Source organism: Argiope bruennichi, chromosome 2 (assembly GCF_947563725.1).
Source record: "Argiope bruennichi chromosome 2, qqArgBrue1.1, whole genome shotgun sequence".
Taxonomy (NCBI): domain Eukaryota; kingdom Metazoa; phylum Arthropoda; class Arachnida; order Araneae; family Araneidae; genus Argiope; species Argiope bruennichi.
This window is the reverse complement of record NC_079152.1, coordinates 137,128,630-137,150,392: the sequence shown is the minus strand read 5'-3', so window position 1 is coordinate 137,150,392 and position 21,763 is coordinate 137,128,630. Positions and strand designations below refer to the sequence as shown.

General features: G+C 28.6%; 1 protein-coding gene across 3 annotated transcripts in view; it reads right to left on the bottom strand.

Annotated features, from left to right (window-relative positions):
• Nucleotides 1–21,763, bottom strand: part of LOC129990133 (twitchin-like) — a 111,337-nt gene that overhangs the window by 51,301 nt on the left and 38,273 nt on the right. The window contains exons 2-7 of one of the 3 annotated variants that reach the window (XM_056098128.1): nucleotides 18,496–18,604; nucleotides 17,279–17,336; nucleotides 14,119–14,292; nucleotides 11,052–11,161; nucleotides 7,692–9,611; nucleotides 812–915 (exon numbers count right to left, since the gene is read on the bottom strand). In XM_056098128.1, coding sequence (XP_055954103.1) covers nucleotides 812–915; nucleotides 7,692–9,611; nucleotides 11,052–11,161; nucleotides 14,119–14,292; nucleotides 17,279–17,313 — 2,343 coding nt within the window. In that variant the 5' untranslated portion in view covers nucleotides 17,314–17,336; nucleotides 18,496–18,604. The other 2 variants (XM_056098129.1, XM_056098130.1) reach the window with 2 other exon arrangements.

Genomic DNA, 21,763 nt, shown 5'->3' with positions numbered 1-21,763 from the left:
TTATTAAAAAAATGACATGCTTCGGAAGCTTCTGTTCGTGCTCGATTTTAAAATATTTTTTACGACTGTCAAAAAGAGAAAAAGACGCGGATAAATCTTCTGAACCGAATTAAATAAAAACATCTTTTTTCTTACTAAATGGTTATAAATTTTTAAAAATAGTATTTACATCTTTTCAAAATATGTACATTCGCTGAAACCATGCACGCACTTACCCCATATTATCCTGTATAAAAACTTAATGCCGTTAAGTGTTATTAAAGGAGACCTTAGCCTTCGAACATAACAAAGTTAAAAAGAGAATGAAATTCAGTTGTAGAAGGTATGAATTTTACATAAAAATTAGGGCGTAAAATGACAGAAAAAAAGATGAAGAAAATTTTGAACAATCGGGAGAGATAAAAATAAAAAAAGGGAGGGAAAGTTAAAGAAAGGAAAAGATATAAACCGAAAAATGAAGGGTGATATTAGTTGAAAATAAGTTGTCATGCCCGTCAGTTGCTAATTAATAAAGGAGGAAACAACCAGAATGCTTATCTGGGGAAAGGAGTAAAAGAAATAAAAATTTACGGCATATCTGTTATCATGTACTACGGTTTAATATGAATTGCATTTTTAAATGAAACAAATTTTTCACACACAAAAAATTTTAATATCATCCTTTTTTTTTAATAAAAGTAAAAATAAACAAAAGAATTTATGTTTTTGAAATACTTGAGATGACATATTTTTTAAGTGCAAAAAGTGATTCTATATTTTGTTAAGCTTCAAGTTCCCCGTTATGTAGGAGCATTATGCATTCAGTACTTACCTGTTCAATGTGAATCAAGGGAAGTGCTCTTCCTGTCGATTTTCCGTCGCCTTGAAAGGACGCTTGGGAGCCGGTTGTTGGATAATCGTTGGAGCTCTCTGAAACTAATAAACATCTGTTTTGAACTGAATGAGCACTTCCTCAATTTGATATGCGCGCAACTACATCACCTTTCAACAAAAGGCTCCTTTTCTTTTAACGCTTTCCATTGCGAACGCGCACAGCATACGAATACAAAGATGAACAGTACTGGGAATTCAATAAAATGTTTATCTAAATTGTTGTTGTTCTTTTAAAATTACTTTTGAATTCCGAAATATTTATACACCAGTGACATCCAGATGAAATATAAGTTTATTTATATTAGTAAAGAATTTTATTCAAGAGATATTCTCAGAAATTATGTATTATAAAACTAGTTTCGAAGTGCGTCATTTTGTTTAATAATTTATATAAAATGTTGTAATTCTTAGAATTATTAAATAAGAATAATAATTCATACCACATTTTAGTAAAATAAATTGTTCACATTTATTAAATTATTTGAATTTAAGAAAGGTTTTAATTATTTTCTAGCATAAACATAAGTGAAAATAATTTGTATTGCGCACACAATTATATATAATATAATTATAAGTCAACTATTTCGTTAAAACTGTCTGACATTTAGAGTCAAATAGGAAGGAAAATAATGATACTTTTCCTACAAATAAATAAATTTTTCGAAAGCAACATTGAAAATAAAAAAATGTTGATCGTTTGTCAAATCGATTTTACTCAGAGATGTACATAAGTAAAATATAAATGTATTAAACCCAAAGTGGTTCCATTTTTTTTAAAATTTCTTCTTGCTCTATTTTAAAGAAAACACAGTAGAATCTCATATTAAATGACATGAGGAAGTTAAATAATCTCATGTCAAATTTTTTTTGAGATTCTGATATTTATCTTTCTTTTATATTTTAATTATTTTTCCATAAAAGGGAAAAGACAATTGACCTGAAGTAATTTTGTGATGAAAAAAATACTTTTGGCTTTCTTGAAAAAAAAATTTACAGAAAAAATTAATAAATTTTAATAATTTTTTTATTTACATTCAAAGCTTTAATTCATTTAGTAAATTATATTAAAGAAATTTTTTTATATTATTAGAGGAACATTCCAAAACATGCGAAAAATAATATTTTTAGTCAATGTTTTGCTAAGTAAATAGAAAACATCAACGTTAAGATAATTGAAATCTCTTTTTACATTTTATGAAACAAATGATCAATTTTAAGAGTTGTTCTTGAAGCATACTTACAATGAGATCGTAAATGAAGAGCGCCGTGAGTCAAGTCTTGTATGTCCTACAAAGTATTTAAGCGAATTTCTATAACCCTGTTTGGAATTTTTAAAGTACACTTTTAAGAAAATAGAGAACTCTTTGTTATCCCGATACAGTCACGATCCATACCAGTACATGCATCTTCACACGTAAAACAACACTGGGTTCGAAATCATCCCGGAAGAATTAAGATTTTAAAGATAGCCGAAGAGTACGTGCTTCTGCGGTTTAAAATAAGAAGTTAAGAAAATAAAAATAGCTATTGAAAGGATGCGATGATGTCTTTGGTTAAACTTGATCGATTAACAGGCCTATCATCGAAATGTGGAGCACATGGTTTTGTTTATAACAGAAGGGAGAAGTCTTGTATACACAATTCTGTCGACACGACACTTCGGAAAACGTGAACGGAAAAATGCCCTCCGATAAAGATCTCTCTCAGATTTGTGTTTGTGCAGCGGCCTTGCTATGATAACACACGACAACTACACTGGGAAGGACATTCCGCTGGGGGGGAAGGAAGGCAAATTGATTCTCCGCGCGTGGGAGTGCTAAGTTACAAAAAAACAACAAGCATCGTTGTGGGAAATCACGTGATTAAACCAACCATAATTTTTTTATTACTAAAAAAAATTTACAGTTTAGGTATCAATGAACTTTGCATCACTTGTGTATGAAATGAATACTATAAAGAATCGTAGTACGCCGTTCTTTGTAGAATAATTTAGTTAACCTTTAATAATTTTAACATTTCTCTAAAAAGTTTGACGCTAAAGTATTTTAACACTTGAAACAAGAAATGGTGAAAATTATCTTTTTAAATTATTTTATATTCATAATTTACTTAAATTTTTAGCTTACAAACCAGTTTAAAGAAGAGTAAATATTTTAATAAATGTATTATATTTGCGATTCTTCATTTCAAGTTATTTCATTTATGTACTGAAAGCATAGCTACAATTTATGTATTTTTGTGCACTTTGAATATCGCTCACAATGCTTAATATAATTTCTAAAATAATGATTTTATTATTCAGAGTATTCATCATTTCTGCTGTTTGATTTCTCCCTGCTTTTTTCGGGTTTATGAAAAATTTCAATCTCTTTTTTAGGATCTCCCAACATCGTCAGAATGATATCACTTCATTTCCTACCTTTTATTTATTGTACATTACACTCTGAATAGTATGTAAAAAAATAGTTCCACTCTTTCTAACTAAACTCAATGTAGAATAAACAAAATTTACTGCTCAGGAAAGAAAACAAGAAATCATTTTCAATTACTAAGTTGCAAAATTTTTTCTAAAAGATGTCTAAGATGTGTCTGTAAGGGTCTAAAAGATGTGTCACTAAATGTCTTATACTAAACTTAACTATCTTATGCTAAAAGAAGTGTCCCCGTCTAGTTGAAATTTTAGCCTTCCAATCATATCTCTGAACTACGCATCACAGTAGCACAAAAATGTAGCACAAAATCATGTCATCACAGGTAGAATACTTAAGCATGAAATAATCTGCTTACTTCTTGGGAATCTTCCCAATGCATGCTGTTTATTTACGATCATATTAAAACTAAACAATTATTTCACTAACAGCAAAAATCATAAAATAAAAAACATCTGGAAGAAAATATTAGTAATAATACCACAGATCTTTAAACTAAAATGAAGATAGTATCAAAATAAAATAAATTATTCAGTGACACCAAAAGTGCATTAACCTTTAGCCCGCCAACCCTTGTATCAAAGTCTATTAGAAAAATGTTACAATATTTTTTCAAAACTTTACACATTCATATCCTTAGTATTATTTTAAAATTCAGAAGTAATTTGTTTAGAATGGGGAGAGGACAAATTTTAAGATACATAGAATAAAAAAATTTTGAAAAAAATATATATTATTAACAACGTGCATCCAATATTAAAACGATGTCTTGATTTAGCAAAACATTCATATTCGTAATGCTTTCCGATACTCAGAGAAAAAGAGTAAACTCAAAATAAATAAAAAATGCTTAAATAAAATATTAGCAATAGCATCGGATACTTCATAATTCGACAAAAAATATCCAAAAAAGAAAAAAGAAAAAAAAAGTAACCTATTCCGAAAATAATAATTATTTTTTAAGAAATAATCAAAAATACAAACATTATGAAATTTCAATTAAAATTTATTTCTGAATCAAATTTAAAAAAAACAAAAAAATTATTTCTGAATCAAACTAAAAAGATGCAATTGTATTTAGAGAGCGCTAATGCTGCTACTGCTAAAACACAGATGAACATAACCAAATGAGTAAAAATATTGTTAATTTCAGGGGATTTTTGGGTCACGAGGGGTCAATATTGTTGGACGAAAGTCAGACCCCTCACAGAAAAAAATCCCTTGTTTGAATCCCTGCCTGAGGGTGCCCTTGAGAAAGTCTTAAGGCCAGATTCTTAATTCTTTTTTATCCTTTTTGCTTATATTAACTTAATATTTTTACTAATTTGGTTAATTATTTTTTAAATATATCAGTTTTAGAATAAATTGCCCTATTTTCCAGATATCCTGGAAATTCTAGACCATTCCCGGTTTCTAGGTAAGCTAGCCACTATGTTATTAAAAATGTTTCAATCATACTTGAATTGTTTTACACAATAGTATGAATTCTGCGTGTGTATGCATTTTATATATAGTTATTACAGATGCATCTGCATCATCGTACATATTTTCATTGCATTATTATTTTTATGAGACTGTAATCCTTGGCTGTGTCATAAAAAGATGTGTTGAATATTATTGTATACTTATTGTAAAAACATTGTAAGAATATTTATATGAGGAAAACTCAAAAAGACATTGCTTTAATCTTTTCATGCTTAAACTTTCATATCTTGCAAACACATGTATAACATATTTCATAACATTAAAAAAATTTTAAAATGTAAAAAAAAGCTAGATGTATTTTATCTATTTAATTCTACAGTTACGATTTAAGGTAGATCTCGTATATTATTTTATTTAAATACATATCTTAAGCTTATTTTTTTTTAATTTAAAATTTTTTTATTATTAGATGCATTTCTATAAAAAAATTATTAAAATTGCAAAATTTAATTATGCATAATTTCTCTCTCTTCAAATGCTTTTAAGATACTTTATGCAGTCTTTTGATAGGATATGATTCTTTGCATCTTCTGTTGATGAAATTTATCCTACGTAGCTAAATGTAAAACACTTTAGCTTTAGTTAACATCAGAGATCTTTTATAAAATACGATGCATTGTGAATTTTTTTTCTATTTCATTAAACCTTGTACACGAATCTTAAAAACTATAATAATTTTAAAATTAGTCATAATTCTTTTACTTCGAACTATTATATATATGTATATTATAAACCTTCTCCCGAAATTTGGGAATATCGAAAATTAAAGTAATGAAGACAAAATCAATGGCTTTTTATATTTTATCTTTTGTTTACCATTTTCTTAAACAAAACAGAATTTATCTTTATCTTTTTGTTTTTCTTTAAAATAAATTCGGAAAAATTACATGAATTTGCGTGCACTTGCGCATTATTTTATAGTTGTTAAAGTAAAAGAGTCGATTTATGTTCAAGTACTATTCATTGTATAAAACCAAAAGCGTAAGTCCTTGCTCATCTTACAAAAAAAAAAAAAAAAAACTTTTATTTCTTTGTAAGAAAACATAAGTGGTTATTCTTGTAAAGAATATCGAAATGACTCCATGGAAATTAATTCCATTAAAAATTTCAATATCTGTGCAAAGTATTGATACTATTTATGCAAAATTATTCAAAAGTCTAAATAAAGCTATAAAAAATTAATAATTTGTAACAAATAGATATAGAAATACATTGTGTGCAAAAGAAATGATAGAAATTAAAACGTATATTTCTTTTCTTCGTGGAATTAGAATTTTGTTTACGTTATAAATAGCATAATTTGCATTATAAACGCTCATATGCTATTGCTAGATGGATGCATTCTACAAGATTGTTGTTGTTGTTTATAATGACACTTGCCATGGACAAGCTCGCTGACGAAATTATATTTAACCTAAACTATATTTTCAAACAACTGAGACTAAAAGTAGAATTACTAAATTTAGTAATTATTAAATTTTGGAATAATAGTGCATTTTAAGCGCCCCCGGCTGAGGAACTTTTATATAATATTAAACTATTTGTTAGAACTAATTACAACCGTTCAAAACTTTTTCAATAATTTTCATCTTGTACATTATAACATATTATTCTAAATTTTGAAAACTGTATATGGCAACTAATTTTTATATCCATATTTTTCAAAAATTTAAATATATCTAGTATATGGGCCTTACAAAAAAATCCAGATTTAAAATACAAGCAAATAAATTTTAAGTGTAAATGGATATATTTTGATTCTATGACCATATAAAAATAATAGTAATTGGAATTAAATTAAAACAGTATTAGAATAAATATTAAATATAAATAGGGCATCACATTTCCGTCGTTATTAATTTACAATAATTACAGTAGTAAAATATTAAATCACTAGTTAACAACTTTTTTCAAACTGTGGCTTATTAAATCCTACACAGCGCATCAGACTTGTTGATTGAAGTTTCCTATAACTTTATTCTGGATGCCTTAGAACAAAAACTGCTTACAAATCTTTGCCTGCCGATGTTTTTTGATAAACTTAATCACTGTTCAACATCAGGCACAAACTTCAGAAATTTTATTGTTTATGAGGCATTCATTTTGGAACCAAATCTCTCAAATTTACTAATAACTTGTTAACTCTACTTCTTAGAGAGTCACAACATAGGCTCCTTTAAAAAGTTATGCTTTTTTTAAGTTTCATTTTATATGATAGAGAAATTCTATGGCCTGTTGTTTATTTTGTTAAAAAAAATAATAATTTTAGTGTTGTTTCGTTTTATACCGGTGAACCTTCGATGTATTGCGAGCATTTGAAATTCATTTTAATTTAAGAAGGAAAAAATGAATTCATAAAAATAAAGCCTTAGTTTTGGCCGAAATATTTCGTCTACATTCGACTTCATTGTCGTCCGTAATGCGTTTTAATTCAATCGCTGCAAATTCCTTTTTATATCGTTTTTTTCCTTTAAAAATACAAAAAAATTCAAATAAAAACAATAATTTCAAATTTCCAAAAAAATCATAAAATAAATTATCTAAAGCAGCTTTAAAGCATCCATGACAACTATCATGCACGTCTTTGTCTTTAAAAATGCTTAAAGAATTATTTATTAATATTCGGATTGACTTAAAAAAACTTTAGAGAAACTTTTTTTTATTAAACAAAAGAAATTACTATTCCTTATCTTTATATTGGTAATATATGTCAAAAACACTAACAATATGATTCACAGCAAATAATTTGTGATATAACAAAGTTGGGCAAAAAAATTCAATGATTGTATTTTTAAAAAAATTTCAATAAAAATAGATCATTTCTCAAAACTGAAATCCATTTTTTTAACTAAGCTGAAGAATGGTTACACAAAAAAAAAGGGTGAAATGCTTAAATTTACTTACCGATATTGTCATGGATATCAGGATGGTTCTGATCAGCACTCTTTAAATCTTCAAAGGTATCCAAAAGGTTAGTATCAATTGGCTCAAGAGCCCCTAGGTCCAAATCACTAGAACTGTACAAAGATGAAGTATTTTTAATTTCTTCGACATTTTCATCGCAATTCCGTTTATTACTAGGAACATTACATTTAAGGAAGACCACAGGATTCGAATTATCAGAATCATAGGCACTATTTGACTCTGCAATTCTATTTACGTTTAAAACCAAATGACTTGCAGAGTTCTTTTCTTCTACTTTTGATTCTTGATCTGGATTCGATGAGGAATCCTGAATTTTTTTTTCTTCATCATTTTGCTTCTTAGAATTATCGCTACTTTTTCGTCTTAGAAACTTGCTTAAATTAAAAAAGCTACTGTCAGCATCCTTTCTTTCGGAAGTTTTGCCCTCCTCTACTTTCTCAAGTTCTTTTTCATTACATTTCTTCTTCACTTGAAGGGATTCATTAATGTTAATCACACTTTCAAAGGCCTTTTCATTCTCAAGTATTTTAAATTCGCGGACATCTTTCACAGAGCCATTCTTAAAATCAGTTGAGGTGTCTACATTTGTATTGGAACTCGGTAATGAATTTCTGTGCTTTGCACTAGAATTCACTGCAGTTACATCAAGTCTGACATCCTCGGAACTGTTTCTCTTACTACTGTCACTGCTCTTCCGCCGCATGAATTTACTGAAACTGAAAAAGGTTTTGTCATCTACACTTCTCTCTGCTTCATTCTGTGATTTGTTTTCGTTACCAACATCTTCCGGTATTGTATTTTCTCTACCAAGTAAAGCTTCATCTTTGGAATTTTCTACCATTAAATAGTTTTTTGTAGGAATCGATTTCTCGGCCACAATGCTAAAAGTATTGTTTGGGACAATATCTACATGGCCGATAGCATTTTGTTTATTTTGATCTTCGTCTAATTCCATAAGATCACCAACTGTCGAATTGTTGCGTTCTTTTTCATTTGAAGTGCATTCGAGATCTAGTGATGTATTTACAAGTTTGACTTCAATGAAGCTGCTTTCATTTTGTCTTCTATCACTATCACAACTTTTTCGTCGCATAAATTTACTGAAATTAAAAATGCTATTATCATTTTCACTTGGGACCAGCAATTTATTTTCTTCCTTTTCAGCAAGCTTCTTTTCATTGCTGATATTTCTCTTGAGTGACCTGCTTTTTTCCAGCGTTTCTTTTGACTTAACTTTTTTCATTTCTAACTCATACGCTGTTTCCTTGTTTCTGCCAGTTTTCTGTTGGGTTTCGAAACGCTTCATGTAGGCAGCTATTCTCTCTCTAGTGGACAGCTGAATGGGTGCATCATCAACTGCCGATCTTCCCCTAGAACAAACTGAATTGTTTGGAACTACACCTTTAATGGAATTCTTCGAATTATGTTCTGTTATGATTTCACTATTTTTTAGATGATTTTCAACATCACTTCCGTTAAGAATATTTTTAAATGGCTCCGATTCCGTCTCAGCTTTTTGTGCGCTGAAAATATCTGGTATTTTAACACGGTTTAAAAAACTTCGTTTGTTCTTTCTGCAATCATCCATGGATTTTGAAAGTTGCTTCTTGCTGATGTCAATGAGTATTTCACGTTTTTGCGTTTGTGCTTCTGTTGGTGGCTTTTCCACTGAATGATCGTTTCTTTTCCAAATATGATTGGCAAAAGTAGATATTCTAGATTTTGGGGGATCTTGCTTGGATTTGCGAGAGCCGCTTTGTGAACGGTTTCGTGAAACACTTTGATGACATTTTTCATCGGAAAGAGATTCTAAAGACCTTTCCATGGATCTAGATCTCACCGGTTTCTTCACTGCTGGGCTCAGTCTGTGATTCGAAGTGCCATTCATCTTTTGAATGCCTTGAAGAAGAAAGAATTTAGAAAGGTTTAAAATTCGCATGCTAAAGATGCATTTGATGATAACAAAAGCAGTTTCTAAGCACGATTTTAGGTTATACCCTTAAAAATGATAATGCTTTAACTTTTAAAAATTATTTGTTCCACATAATTGAGTGCTAAGCTTGGCAGTAAAGCAAGTGTTCATTAAATGCAACTCATTGGTATACAGTTAATAAATTTATAATAAGTTTCCTTATAGAAAAGAAGAAATCCGAAAGAACATCGAGTCGTTCATGAAGCAAAAAAAAAAATGCAGATACACATGCAATACATTAATTTAATTTAATTTAATTATGTAAGCCAAAAATAAGATATATACCTTGTTATTGCTTTGCTATAACTATATTCATTATTCAAACATAGTTTTAAAAAATTTGTATTTAAATAGGTAACTCAAAAATAATGTAGCTTTTCCCACATTAGTAACTAAAATTGTTAATGAATATGAAATAATCAAATTTGGAATAGCAACAATTTAACATGAAAAATATTCTTTTTTTAACATTTCTGAATATTACCGAAATAAATATAATTGAATTTTGATTAACTCAAAAAATTAAAGAATATTACAAAAAATTACCACTAACCTAAACTCATTTTGTTATTTATTGTATTTTAAATATAAAAAAAAATTCGAATATCACAGCTTATTCGCATTTTATGTTTCTCATCTCACACAAAATTTCGAACTAAAAATGCAAATAGTTAAATAATAAAAAATATTTTTAATAATTTTTACTTTTAAATTTCGTGTTAATATATATATATATATATATATATATATATATATATATATATATATATATATATATATATAATTTGCATTCACATTCTTACAACTCAACACCTTAGCAAAAACTTTTAAAGTTACAAAGATTTTTATATTTCGCTTCATTATTTAAAATCATTTTAATAAAGGAACATAAATATTTTAGCTTAAAAAAATGGCAACTTCGTCAACTTAAAAAATTTTGCAGTCGTAAACATAAGATTAAGATTTTATATGCATTGAAAAGTAGTAAAGATAAACTAAGAGATATATGTAGCAGTCTATTTGAAATAAATACGCTGGTATTGCTTGATAATGGGATTTTTAATCTCTTTTATATATTTCTAAACAATCCTATTCCCTTTCGAATGGAATAAAACAATTACTCTTTCAATGATTCTGAAACTTTAATGGCATAATGAAACGACGAATATTTTTCAATTTGAACATTAAATAATTTTAGAACTAAAATGTCATAATGATTTTCAGTTGTCAAATGCACATTCAAACATGACAGAAAGATGTATATAGTAATACTTATTTATGGTCGACTGCTATAAAATCTCCACGTTTTCATCATTACTGAAAGAATGCGCGCCATTTCTATAAAGAGTGATATAGCCATTTCTCACCTGCAGATCCCACTTTAAACTGCGTTGTTGCTGTGCCCACAATATTCGTTGCAATGCAGCTGTAGACACCCATGTCTTCGATCTGCGGCATCCTGATTTGCAAGAGGCACCTGGAAAAGCAAACAAAGTTCTGACACTCTCAAAAGCACAACAAGTGAATAATTTATTTCCTGTACGATAAACACGAACACCTGCAGAGCAAATGGGTTACCTGGTATTCTATCGAAGATATCAGGAACGGTTTCATGGGAAGGGCGAATAAATTGTTACCGTTTCGAATGCACAGATTCGGAAGAATGTTTGCTTATTAGGCAAATGAAATTCCGGTGAGAAGACCGGAAATGGATAAACTTCCTAAATGCTCAACAAGGAATTTGTCTTTGGAATGATAACGCTTTTTATACGTCGCTATTTTTTTTTCAGTGCTCTTATAGTGCGATGGAATTAAAAATGTTAACAGCAAAAGATAAAATTTTAAATAATTTGCATTATTTTCTGCATATATATTACAAAAAAAATTAAATTTAAAATTCGTATAAAAATTTAAAAAATAAATTAATTAAATTCATAAATTACCTAGTTTTTATTAATATGTGAGATGATTAATACATTTTCGAAAGCATAAATTCATAATGAGTACACAATAATTTCGCTATATTATAATTATTTCATAAAATCAAAATATTTCTGACGTCATTTATAAAGAATTTTTTATCTCTACGTCTTTTGAGTTTCATTCAGCTTCAATATTTTCTACAATTTTTTACAGCACTACTAAGTATCAAACCTAAAATTTAACTTATTTTCAAAATACTTACTTGTTATATAAACAAATTTTATTTCCTATCAAATTAGTACTTTTATTCAGTTTTAAATACATCTTTAAAATCTTTTAAAACTAAAAATAAAAAAATTTGATAAAAAATATTTCGAATTCAGTCTCTGGCATAAATTTACATTAGACTTAGTGTAATTTAAAAATAGTGGGGAAAAATAAGTTTTCGTTTCATTTTTCCAAGAATGCAATCTCGACATTTTATTCGTTTTTAAAATTTTCATAATATTATTTTAAATTATCGCTGGCTTTATTTCTCTCTTTTAATCATTCACGCTTAAAACGTAGGGAATTTTGAGTATAAATGTCAAAAATAAAAAGATAAATGCAACTTGCCATTACCACTCAATCGAAAAAGCTCAGAGAAAGTGGAACGAATTTTTCAAATTTTCCCGTAAATTAAGAATTAAGAAGAAAATTTAGAAATTCCAAGTTGTGAAAATTCCCGTTTAGTACATTTTTCAAATCATGTCAATTATTATTATCGTTGCTAATTATTTTTATTGTTGCTGAATATGTTTGAATTCACTTAAAAACATGAAAAAATAATTTTAACATGCCTTTTTATAAGTGGTAATTTTCTCCTATTTTAAAGTTTCTTTACAAAAAAAAAAAAAAAAAAAAATTCTATTACACTTTTTGTAACAATTTTTATGGTGAAATTTTTCACAATTATAATTTAAATAGTTTCTATATTTTAATAGTTTTAATTCTGGCAACAGCTAAAATTTCTCTATTGTTAAACAGATGAATATATTCATTTGAATTTAATATTATTTTATTATTAAAAAAATTCGTGTTCCATTCATCTTTTAATGGAAAATATCAGAATCATTAAGCTTCAGTCATCTTAGAATCTTCAGATTATAAAATAAGATAAGTAAAATTAAAGTAAAAGAAATATGTGACTTGTTATAAATACATAGAGCATTTAAGCGTTGCAACTTTAAACTGAGTTGCTGATGCTATATTTATACAATCGAATATATATACAATCGAATATTTATACAATTTTCATCGAAGCAAATAATATTTACTAAAAAACATTACAAAAATTCATCTTGATGTGAACTAAAATCTAAAATTAAAGCGAAATAACTTTTAAAATCTCGTGCTGCCATCTTTTGACCATTGTTTGAAACATGATTTCCTCTTCTCTCGCCCATAAGCATTTTATGAAAAATATATCGTTTCTATAAGTTTCTATTCTTGGTATATAATTTTGTCTTTAAGTTTTGGATAAATATATTAATTTCATTCCAAGGTATGATAGAATAAGTATAAAGAATTTACGAAGTTCCAAAATTCTCTTATTTAACAAAGGAGATTATTACTTCTAAGTTCCTAGATTTAGAAAAAAAATAGCTGTGATCTATCAAACAAATGTACAGCAAGTTGACATAATTCATATTACTTCATGTATAGAATCGGAATCCTCTCATAACGTTTGTTCCATATTGATAAAATAAGATAATTTTTCCTCTTTTTTTTTATTGCATTATGGCCATAATAAATTTTTGTTCAAAAGTTTCTCGAACAGAAAATAAATAAATTATAGAATATTTTACTTTTCCAAAGAATTGAAGTATTTTTCTGTTACATCACTGAAACTTGAAAAAACCATTTTTCTTTCGCTAATTCACGCTTCATTTTTTTAAGTATCGAAATATAAATGTCAAAATTATGTCAATTATTAAATACGCTTACAGCAGAACAAGTTTAAGAAAAACCATGAAAATAAGACTTCGTTATAATTTAATTATAATACATAGTTCCCCCCTTTTTTTTATTGATTGGGCGCACTAAAAAAATCTTCTTGAAACCTTTTTTCATTTTTTGATATTATGGCAGAATTATTTATTAATTTTAACATGATAAGATGATAAATCGCAACTTCTATAATCTGACATACAAAATCGTTCGCCCTGGAACTACCTCATTTGTAGGTTATTTCTTTTGAGGTTCTAGACCACTAAAAAAAATTCTTCAAAATTTGAACCAAACATAAGTGATATTGCAACATTTACCTTCAATAGCATTGAAGTATATTATTGCTCAAACAACAACTAACTCCCAACAAGTTGGTTATCTATTCATTTAATTTCTAAAGTAAAAGATGCAAAGGGAAGCAGGTTATTGCATACGATGTATTTATTCACTGCGATTTGGAATGCTTTTCAATTTAACAGCAAGCAATGGAACTTAAAAAGAATCATTTCAGTCGCCACCTACTTGTCTCCAGATCTCGTCATATGGACTCGTCTGGATTTTCCAATAGGTCTCCCGGATTTCTCCCATCGTATGTCCGGTCTTGGGTATCCATCCACATGGCATTCGAAAACACGAACTTCGTTCTCATCTCGCACCTGCAGGGACTGCAGGAACCGGGGAGCACAGGCTCTGAGACTGGAAGAAAATAGAGAAATCACATTACTTTGAAAATACTTATTATTTTTAAAACATGAAGAGACTCTCCTGGTATCACTTCCACTCTGTTAAAGATAGGTGACCACATTTAAAAATCGATTTTTTTTTTTTTTGCGAAATTATGAAATGCTATATATATATGTGTGTATTCACGCTTCTGAATTTTATATTTTTATTCACATACATTTTAATGCTATTTTACATCTTTAGATGACCCCCCGGGGGGCACCTCGAAATGAGGATGAGATGCTTCCGGCATGGTGGTTGGATCTCGCCACCATGGAGGGTACACTAATAGGTGGGGGATCTGGCTCCTCCCATCGATGACGGGACGTACTTCCTTCGGGGAGGGTTGTACCGTGGCCGGTGACGGCCCTTAGGACTCAACCACAGTTCCCGCCAATGTTGCTGTTCCGGTCATTCAGTTTTATGGTTTAAATCCGTGTGCCTTCGGGCTGATCGGAGAGTTAGATGGTTGACTTACATCTTTAGATGATATTTTCTCAAATTCTAATCTTTGGTAGAATTATCTTATGGAAGCTCTCATAAATTAAAATCTAATGTTTACATCAAATTTGGTATAATAATTGTTCAATAAGTTATGCAGTTCCTGAAATAGAGAATAAGTAATATATTTATTTAAAAATACTTTATAGTTGTTTTAGTGCTCAATAATATAAAAAAGTAAAACAATTTCGTGTTATTTATTGGTCTACTCCAAATGGTTAAAGAATACATAGAAATACAGCTTATCAGGAACTAGATAAAATGTTTCTTAAGTTATCTGCAAAATTTTAAGCAAATCCTTTGGTTAATCATGAAGATTTTTTTTATACATTAAACAAAATAGTCCTTTCTTTAGAATTTTTGAGACACTTTTGCCACTTAACTAGTATATTTCAGTTTTATAGAGTTATTCTGTTGTTGTTGTTTTTTTCAGTCTGTTATATGCAAATATTCAAAAATATAAACGGTTTCGAACTTTTTCAAAAAAATTCAACCCGAACTTAACCACATACTTAAAGTGTCCATTAAGATTAACCTTCACAATAACAATAAAGAAATCTAGAGGCATTCATTTGTCTCTTTCATGGAGAAACGAAAAGTTTGTTTTCTCTTATGGACACTTTTATCTCGATAACATCTGTATTGAGAAACGGCGCAAAATTAAAGAAAATTATAATCGAAATATTTTATTCACTAAATTATTCCATTAAATAAAATCTTCATTTTTTAAAGGAAATTATGTACAAAAAAATTCTTAACTTATATAAAATGACAGAAACAGATAACAGTAAGTACAATATTGTAAAAGTGTCGTTCTTTCACTTTTCCTGTGAGAATCATACCATTCTGAAATTGTTCGTGAAAGAAACTGATTTTCGGAGTAAAATCATGTCTTGGACATTTAGAGTTGACATTCAACTGACTGATACAATCGAAAGATGTGGCTATTAGAAGAGAACAAAGACGACATAGAACAAAGACGACATTGGTGCATTGGGCACCAATTTGGGGGAGAGAATGCTGCTAAAACAAAATGTTAATGCTCTTAATTTTCTTTTTATACTCCAAAAGTAGCATTTGGGATGTCATTTTTACATTTTATGCGAATGACAAAAAATAATGGCAATTGACAAACAAAGCCCGATAATAAAGTGCAAAAATTCTAAAAAAAATGAAGATTGCTATTAAAAAAGCAGGAAAATATTCATCTAGTGAGCAAATCTGTGCTTTTTTATGAAAATAATGTTTAATACTACTGCTATAAATAAAGATTTCAATTCAATAGTGATTTTAATATTATGGTAATTTACGGATGCAAAGGTACTTTAAACATTAAAGAATATTTTTCAGTTATCTGATGAATTATATTTGTATTATGTACAGTTTCGAGGAAATTTAAGCAGACTTTTATATAATAATTGCCACTACAGTAAAACTAAAGGAATGTAGGTTAAAAATTATGTTTGTTATTAAAATGAATATTATTCAAATGAATTTGTAATTAATCCATCGTTATATTTCAAATCAAGTGACATTATTTTTATTCAGAAGCAATATCGAAAGAGTAAAATTTAAATTCATCAAATAAATACAACAGTTTCATTCGTTAAACATTAAAAAACTTTCCCCGTCAACTCTTCAAAAAATAAAAATTACTTTGCAGCTGATTCCTTGTCATAAGTTTTGTCACAACTCACTCATCAATGGCCTTCAAAGTTAATGATTATATTTTTGAGGTAAGTCTGGGGTCGACTGACGACGATGTGGTGACAGCCCTTGGCAGTCATTATTGCCCTAATTCAACTAAAAATTAACTAAGCTATCTGTTTTGAAAAAAATTATCGAAGAATTTTGTCTATATAATCTGGAATATATTTGAGTTGAAAAATACGTAAATGAACAAGAATAGGGTTTTGTAATATTTTCTGAAAAAATGTCAGCCCCTGTCTAACTGCTTCTTTCAGCCTTATTACATCTGTGATGTAGAAATCAATAATTATAATAGTAATGACAGAAATTATATTTCTTTAAAAGAATAACCTCTTGGTGACAACATAGGGGAATTTTAGGTAATTAATATCAAAAATAATATATTAAAGAATTTAATTGAATGCAGTAGATTTTATTAAAAATTATCGCCAAATAATGTATTAATGAAACTTTTAAAGCGGTTCATTTTGCATATTTAAATCTGCATCCTAAATGGTAAATTTGGCTCTGAATTATACAAATAACACACACATAATTGAGTCACAAGTATATATACATAGAATTAAAAAATACAAAAAAACGAAACATTTTACATGTTTGGGGAGGTAAGTATACTTATCATTGATGTATAAAGGGTTAACAACTAAAGGTAGGTTGTTGCTGTTGTTGTTGTTTTCAAGAAACACGATCGGACATTCATTGAAATTAAGTTATTTGATTATTTTTAAGTGGCTGAATTCAATCTCACCTCCTGCGTGGGCTTGGACAACTCCTAGAATTCATGATGCTTATAATCTCTTCGTCGCCTGTAAGAAAATTGTCGAATTCGTGAAAAAATGTCCACAGAATAGAAAAGATTTTGCATAATAAAGAATCCACATTTATAAACACATTTTGAATACCTTCTGCGTGCTCCCAACAGCTATCGTTCTCGCTATCTGACTTGATTCAAAACTATGAAATCAGTTCAAAATGTATCATTCATTAAACTGCTAAATTGGATTTAAACTAAATAAATTCTACACACACTTATTTTATCGTGCTTTGTATTCGTATGTCCCCTTATGGACAGTTTAGTTTTCCTAATAGGAATATCCAAATATTAATCGATTAAATGCCTTAAACAAAAGCAAAATACGTATTGAAAAGTTTCTCATTCATAATCAGTGACAGGGCTTATAATAAAAAATTAAATATTTTGAGAATTATTCATATCATCCAGTGTCATAGCAAACTATGTCAATATTATTTACTACTATAAATATGAAATAAAATCTTATTTAGGCTACATACCTAATACTATCCATCATTTGTTATTTTACTTTGAGTCTTATTTTTGTTAGCAACATCGCGAATCGCATTTTCATTGCATATGAGTTTTTGCGAACTTTTTCATCGGCCTTCACTGTTGGAAAGGAACGCTTTCACTGTTTCCAAAAATTGAATGGCTTTTTTGTGGAGGGAATTTTATGTCCGTTCATAAGCTGGAGAAGAAAGAAATAAAATTGCTCTCGCTCTCTTTGAAAAAATATATTTGTTTCATGGTAAATTTATTTCATTAATTTAAAAAAACCTGCTTATTTTTAAAAATTAAGATTTTTCAAACAAAAAGTAATAACATAATTTACAAATACCAATTAAATGTACGAATTCAAACTACAGAAACTGATACTTAATGCTAACTAAACAATAGAAAGAACTAGATAAAGTTCAGCATACATGAAGCAAACTCTACAAGCTGCAAAGAATATAGATTTTTAGGAACCCTTTATGATAACCTTTTAAGTTAGATGAAAATAATGAAATAAAAAATAACCGTTGTCATCAAAAACACATTTTTTTTATTTGTTTTCAATAAAATGTTTGGAAAATAAACTTTAATGAAAAAAATGGCTGCCTACTAATAATAAATAGCCAAGTGATTCATTCAATCTGAAAAAGCAAATTCAATCCAATAATACAGGCCTTTGTTTTCAGCAGCAATCACGCAACTCCTTTCCGGCAGATAGGGTGTCACATCCTGTCATTTTTGACCTCAGAACCATCTTCGGACTCTCTCTGTTATTTCGTACCTCTGAAAGAAAGGAGTCAAAATATTTCTTCAAGAGAAAAATGAAAGCTTCCCACTGAAGCTGTGCTAGTATATTAAAAAAGCTTAATCATTACATTCGTTTATCAAAATGGATAGTGTTGGGTCAATATTATTTTTTAAATACGAAAAAAAATTCAATTTTTGAAACTGCTAGTAAATGTTTATTAGATAGTTTTTTTATAGTCATTGTGAAAGATGCCTGTTAAAATGAGTGTGTTATTTTTGATCAAGACATAGTTTTACTATAATTCATGTCATAGCAGTAGAATCTTTTCTCACTGGCAAAATCAGAAATTGATTATATCCGCGTAAAAGGTTTCATTGGATAAGTGACTAAGTGCAAACATGCTGGTGGTTTTTTTTTTTTTTTTTTTTTTTTTTTTTTTTTACATATGGGGGAAAATAGCGTATAACGCACTATGATTTCAACAGGCAGAAACTACAAAAGGAATAACGAAAACTGATGGAGGCAATTTCATCCTTTTTTTTTTTTTTATCTGTGAATTCATTTGGAATCATGGGAGTAATATGTTTTCCTTTTGCATTTCCGCGTTTAAAAATAAGCTGTAGAGGGTTTGGTGATGTAACATAGTTTGAATACTATTGTATAATAACTGGATATCTTGATAAATTAATTAATTAAGAGAATATTTAATCTATAATAAATGAGCAATTTGAGATATTAAGTTTTTAACTTTAATTCTTTTCACTAAAAATAAAAAATAATTTGAACTGCGGAAGGTTAAACTAAAATCCTTTCCCATATTTCTATAGTTAACGGAATAAAATGACTTTTTAAAGTACATATTATCGCATGAGAATTTTATACGACCAAATCCTTCAAACAATGCAAATTCCCAAGTAAAGTAAATGTAGATGAAAGAATGATTTTTTTAACAAGATTTGCCCGGCATACTATTTGTGAATTGTGACATGCCACGCAAAAATGGCAAAAAAAATCGTTCAAACGCACCAAATTTAACACATACTTATTTGTTGGTTACTAAATATTCTCTAAGGAAGGGTATTGCGATATTTGAATTAGAATTTTAATTAATGTATGAAAATTAAAAACTTTTTTGAATAACTTGAAAGCATATCATTAATGCATAGAAACTATTGTCTTATTCACTTTGAAATGAAAGTAATTTTTGAGTGATAGCAACGTTATTTCAAAACAGTATTTTCACTAAATTTAATAAACATGTAAAACTGTACTGTACTTGCTGGATTTGTACTGACACGTACTGAGACGCTAATTAATCTATCTTTTACGTGTTCGTAATCATGGCCATATAAAAAAGAGCAGAACAGATGAATAAAGTCTAAAGTAATATCATGCTGCGATGTTTTGGACTAAAGGTTAGAATTTCCTTTAATTTTTTTCCCATCAAAACATTCAAAGTTTTAGATTTAATTTTAATTAAGTCTGAGTAGTTGAAAATACCAAATTTCTAGCCAGTTTGGTATTGCGAAAGATATCAATCACACAGACAGCTACTAAATTCAAAGCGAAATTTCGAAAATTAACTAGAAGCAATAACAGATTAACAGGATAGTCGTGTATGTTGTTTTGTGTTTCTTTATTTCTATTGAAGGTGGTGTATAAACAAATTTTGTTTAGAGTTATTTTGTTTTTCAAAAAAAAAAAAAAAAAATGTTATCATTTGCTGTGGATTGAGTAAAGTTTCCATTTATCACTTTTTTATAGTAAACATCAAATAAAAAAATCATATATTATCAGATAAAATAATTTAATTTGTATAATTTGAAATTTTTATAAATGAGTTTTAGATTCACTTATCTGCCAAAAGTGTTAGACCAAGAAATGTAATTTCACCATTTTTTACGATGTACGATTTATCCGGAGTATTTGCTTAATGTAGAAAATGCAAAAAATGGCTAATATATTTTTTCAATGCATTTCAAAACTCTATAAACCATTGAAAATAGCAAAAAAAAAGTCGCTTTGAATATTACTTACTCCACCAAGTAAAAATGCAATCTGAAGATTATCCAAAATAAAAGAAAAAAAAACAGTTCTTTTATTGCACTCTCAAAACGAACAGAAAATTCGTCTCGTCAATTTTAAGAGGCGTCATTAACGTGACGTTACGAAACACTATTTAAGTGAAGTTGAGTCATTCACTTTAACTGAAAATACACTCGGTCTTAAGAAATAAAAGTTTCCAGCAATATTATAATTACAACAGTGGCATCAACTCTTCAACTTAAGCGGAAAATGAGTCGTCTCAAATCTAAAGTCAGAATTCCGGATTTTTAACATTTTTTTTTCGATCACAGCAATTACTGACCAAAAAAATTCATTTTGATAAATATTTGAATTACTATAAATAATAAAGGAAGCAGAATTAATTTCCAAGGATAGAATCATATTCAGTAATGTCGCAATCACGTGACAAACGTATCTATACATGCTATGAAATAAATCGTTGACTTTTATTTTCGTATTCTTTTCCCTTCCTTGAGTATGTACGGTAGATTTCAAATTGAACCGGAGCCGCGCATTTAATATTCATCACTTGAGATTGATTTAAATTTTTGCATATAAACTGTACAATATATAATTTTGCAGTTTTCAAAAATGGATTTTAAAAATGTAGGAAATTATTTTAAAGCAAAAAATTATACGTTGCAATTAAAGCTGAATTTTTTTTTTCTATTGAATTTAAACTGTCACTCTGAATCATAAAATTTACAATAATTTTTTAACGAAAAGAAAATTACACGATATGTAAAAAATGCATTAATAGTTCAAGAATCGATTATCTCTTTTACAAAATGATACTTTTATTTCTAATCCTAAGAAATATACAAATTTCGTATTAAAAAGAGTATCAGTCCAATGTAGCTTTTCTCCGCATAGACACTACAGCACTCTTGCATCGAAATGATAAATGGAGATTTAGTTTAGTTTAGTTTTATTAACGTTCCGTTTTAAAGTAACTCTAGGACTATTTTGGGACGGAACTCGTAATTCCGATCCACGATCAAACGATCAAACCACGATCCACGATCAAACAAAGAGGACGGCACCTAGGCTGGCAACCCCCTTCCAAACTTCCACGCCATACCAGCTGAGGGACTTAAATCCCGAAGAATTTACCGTGCACCAGCCTG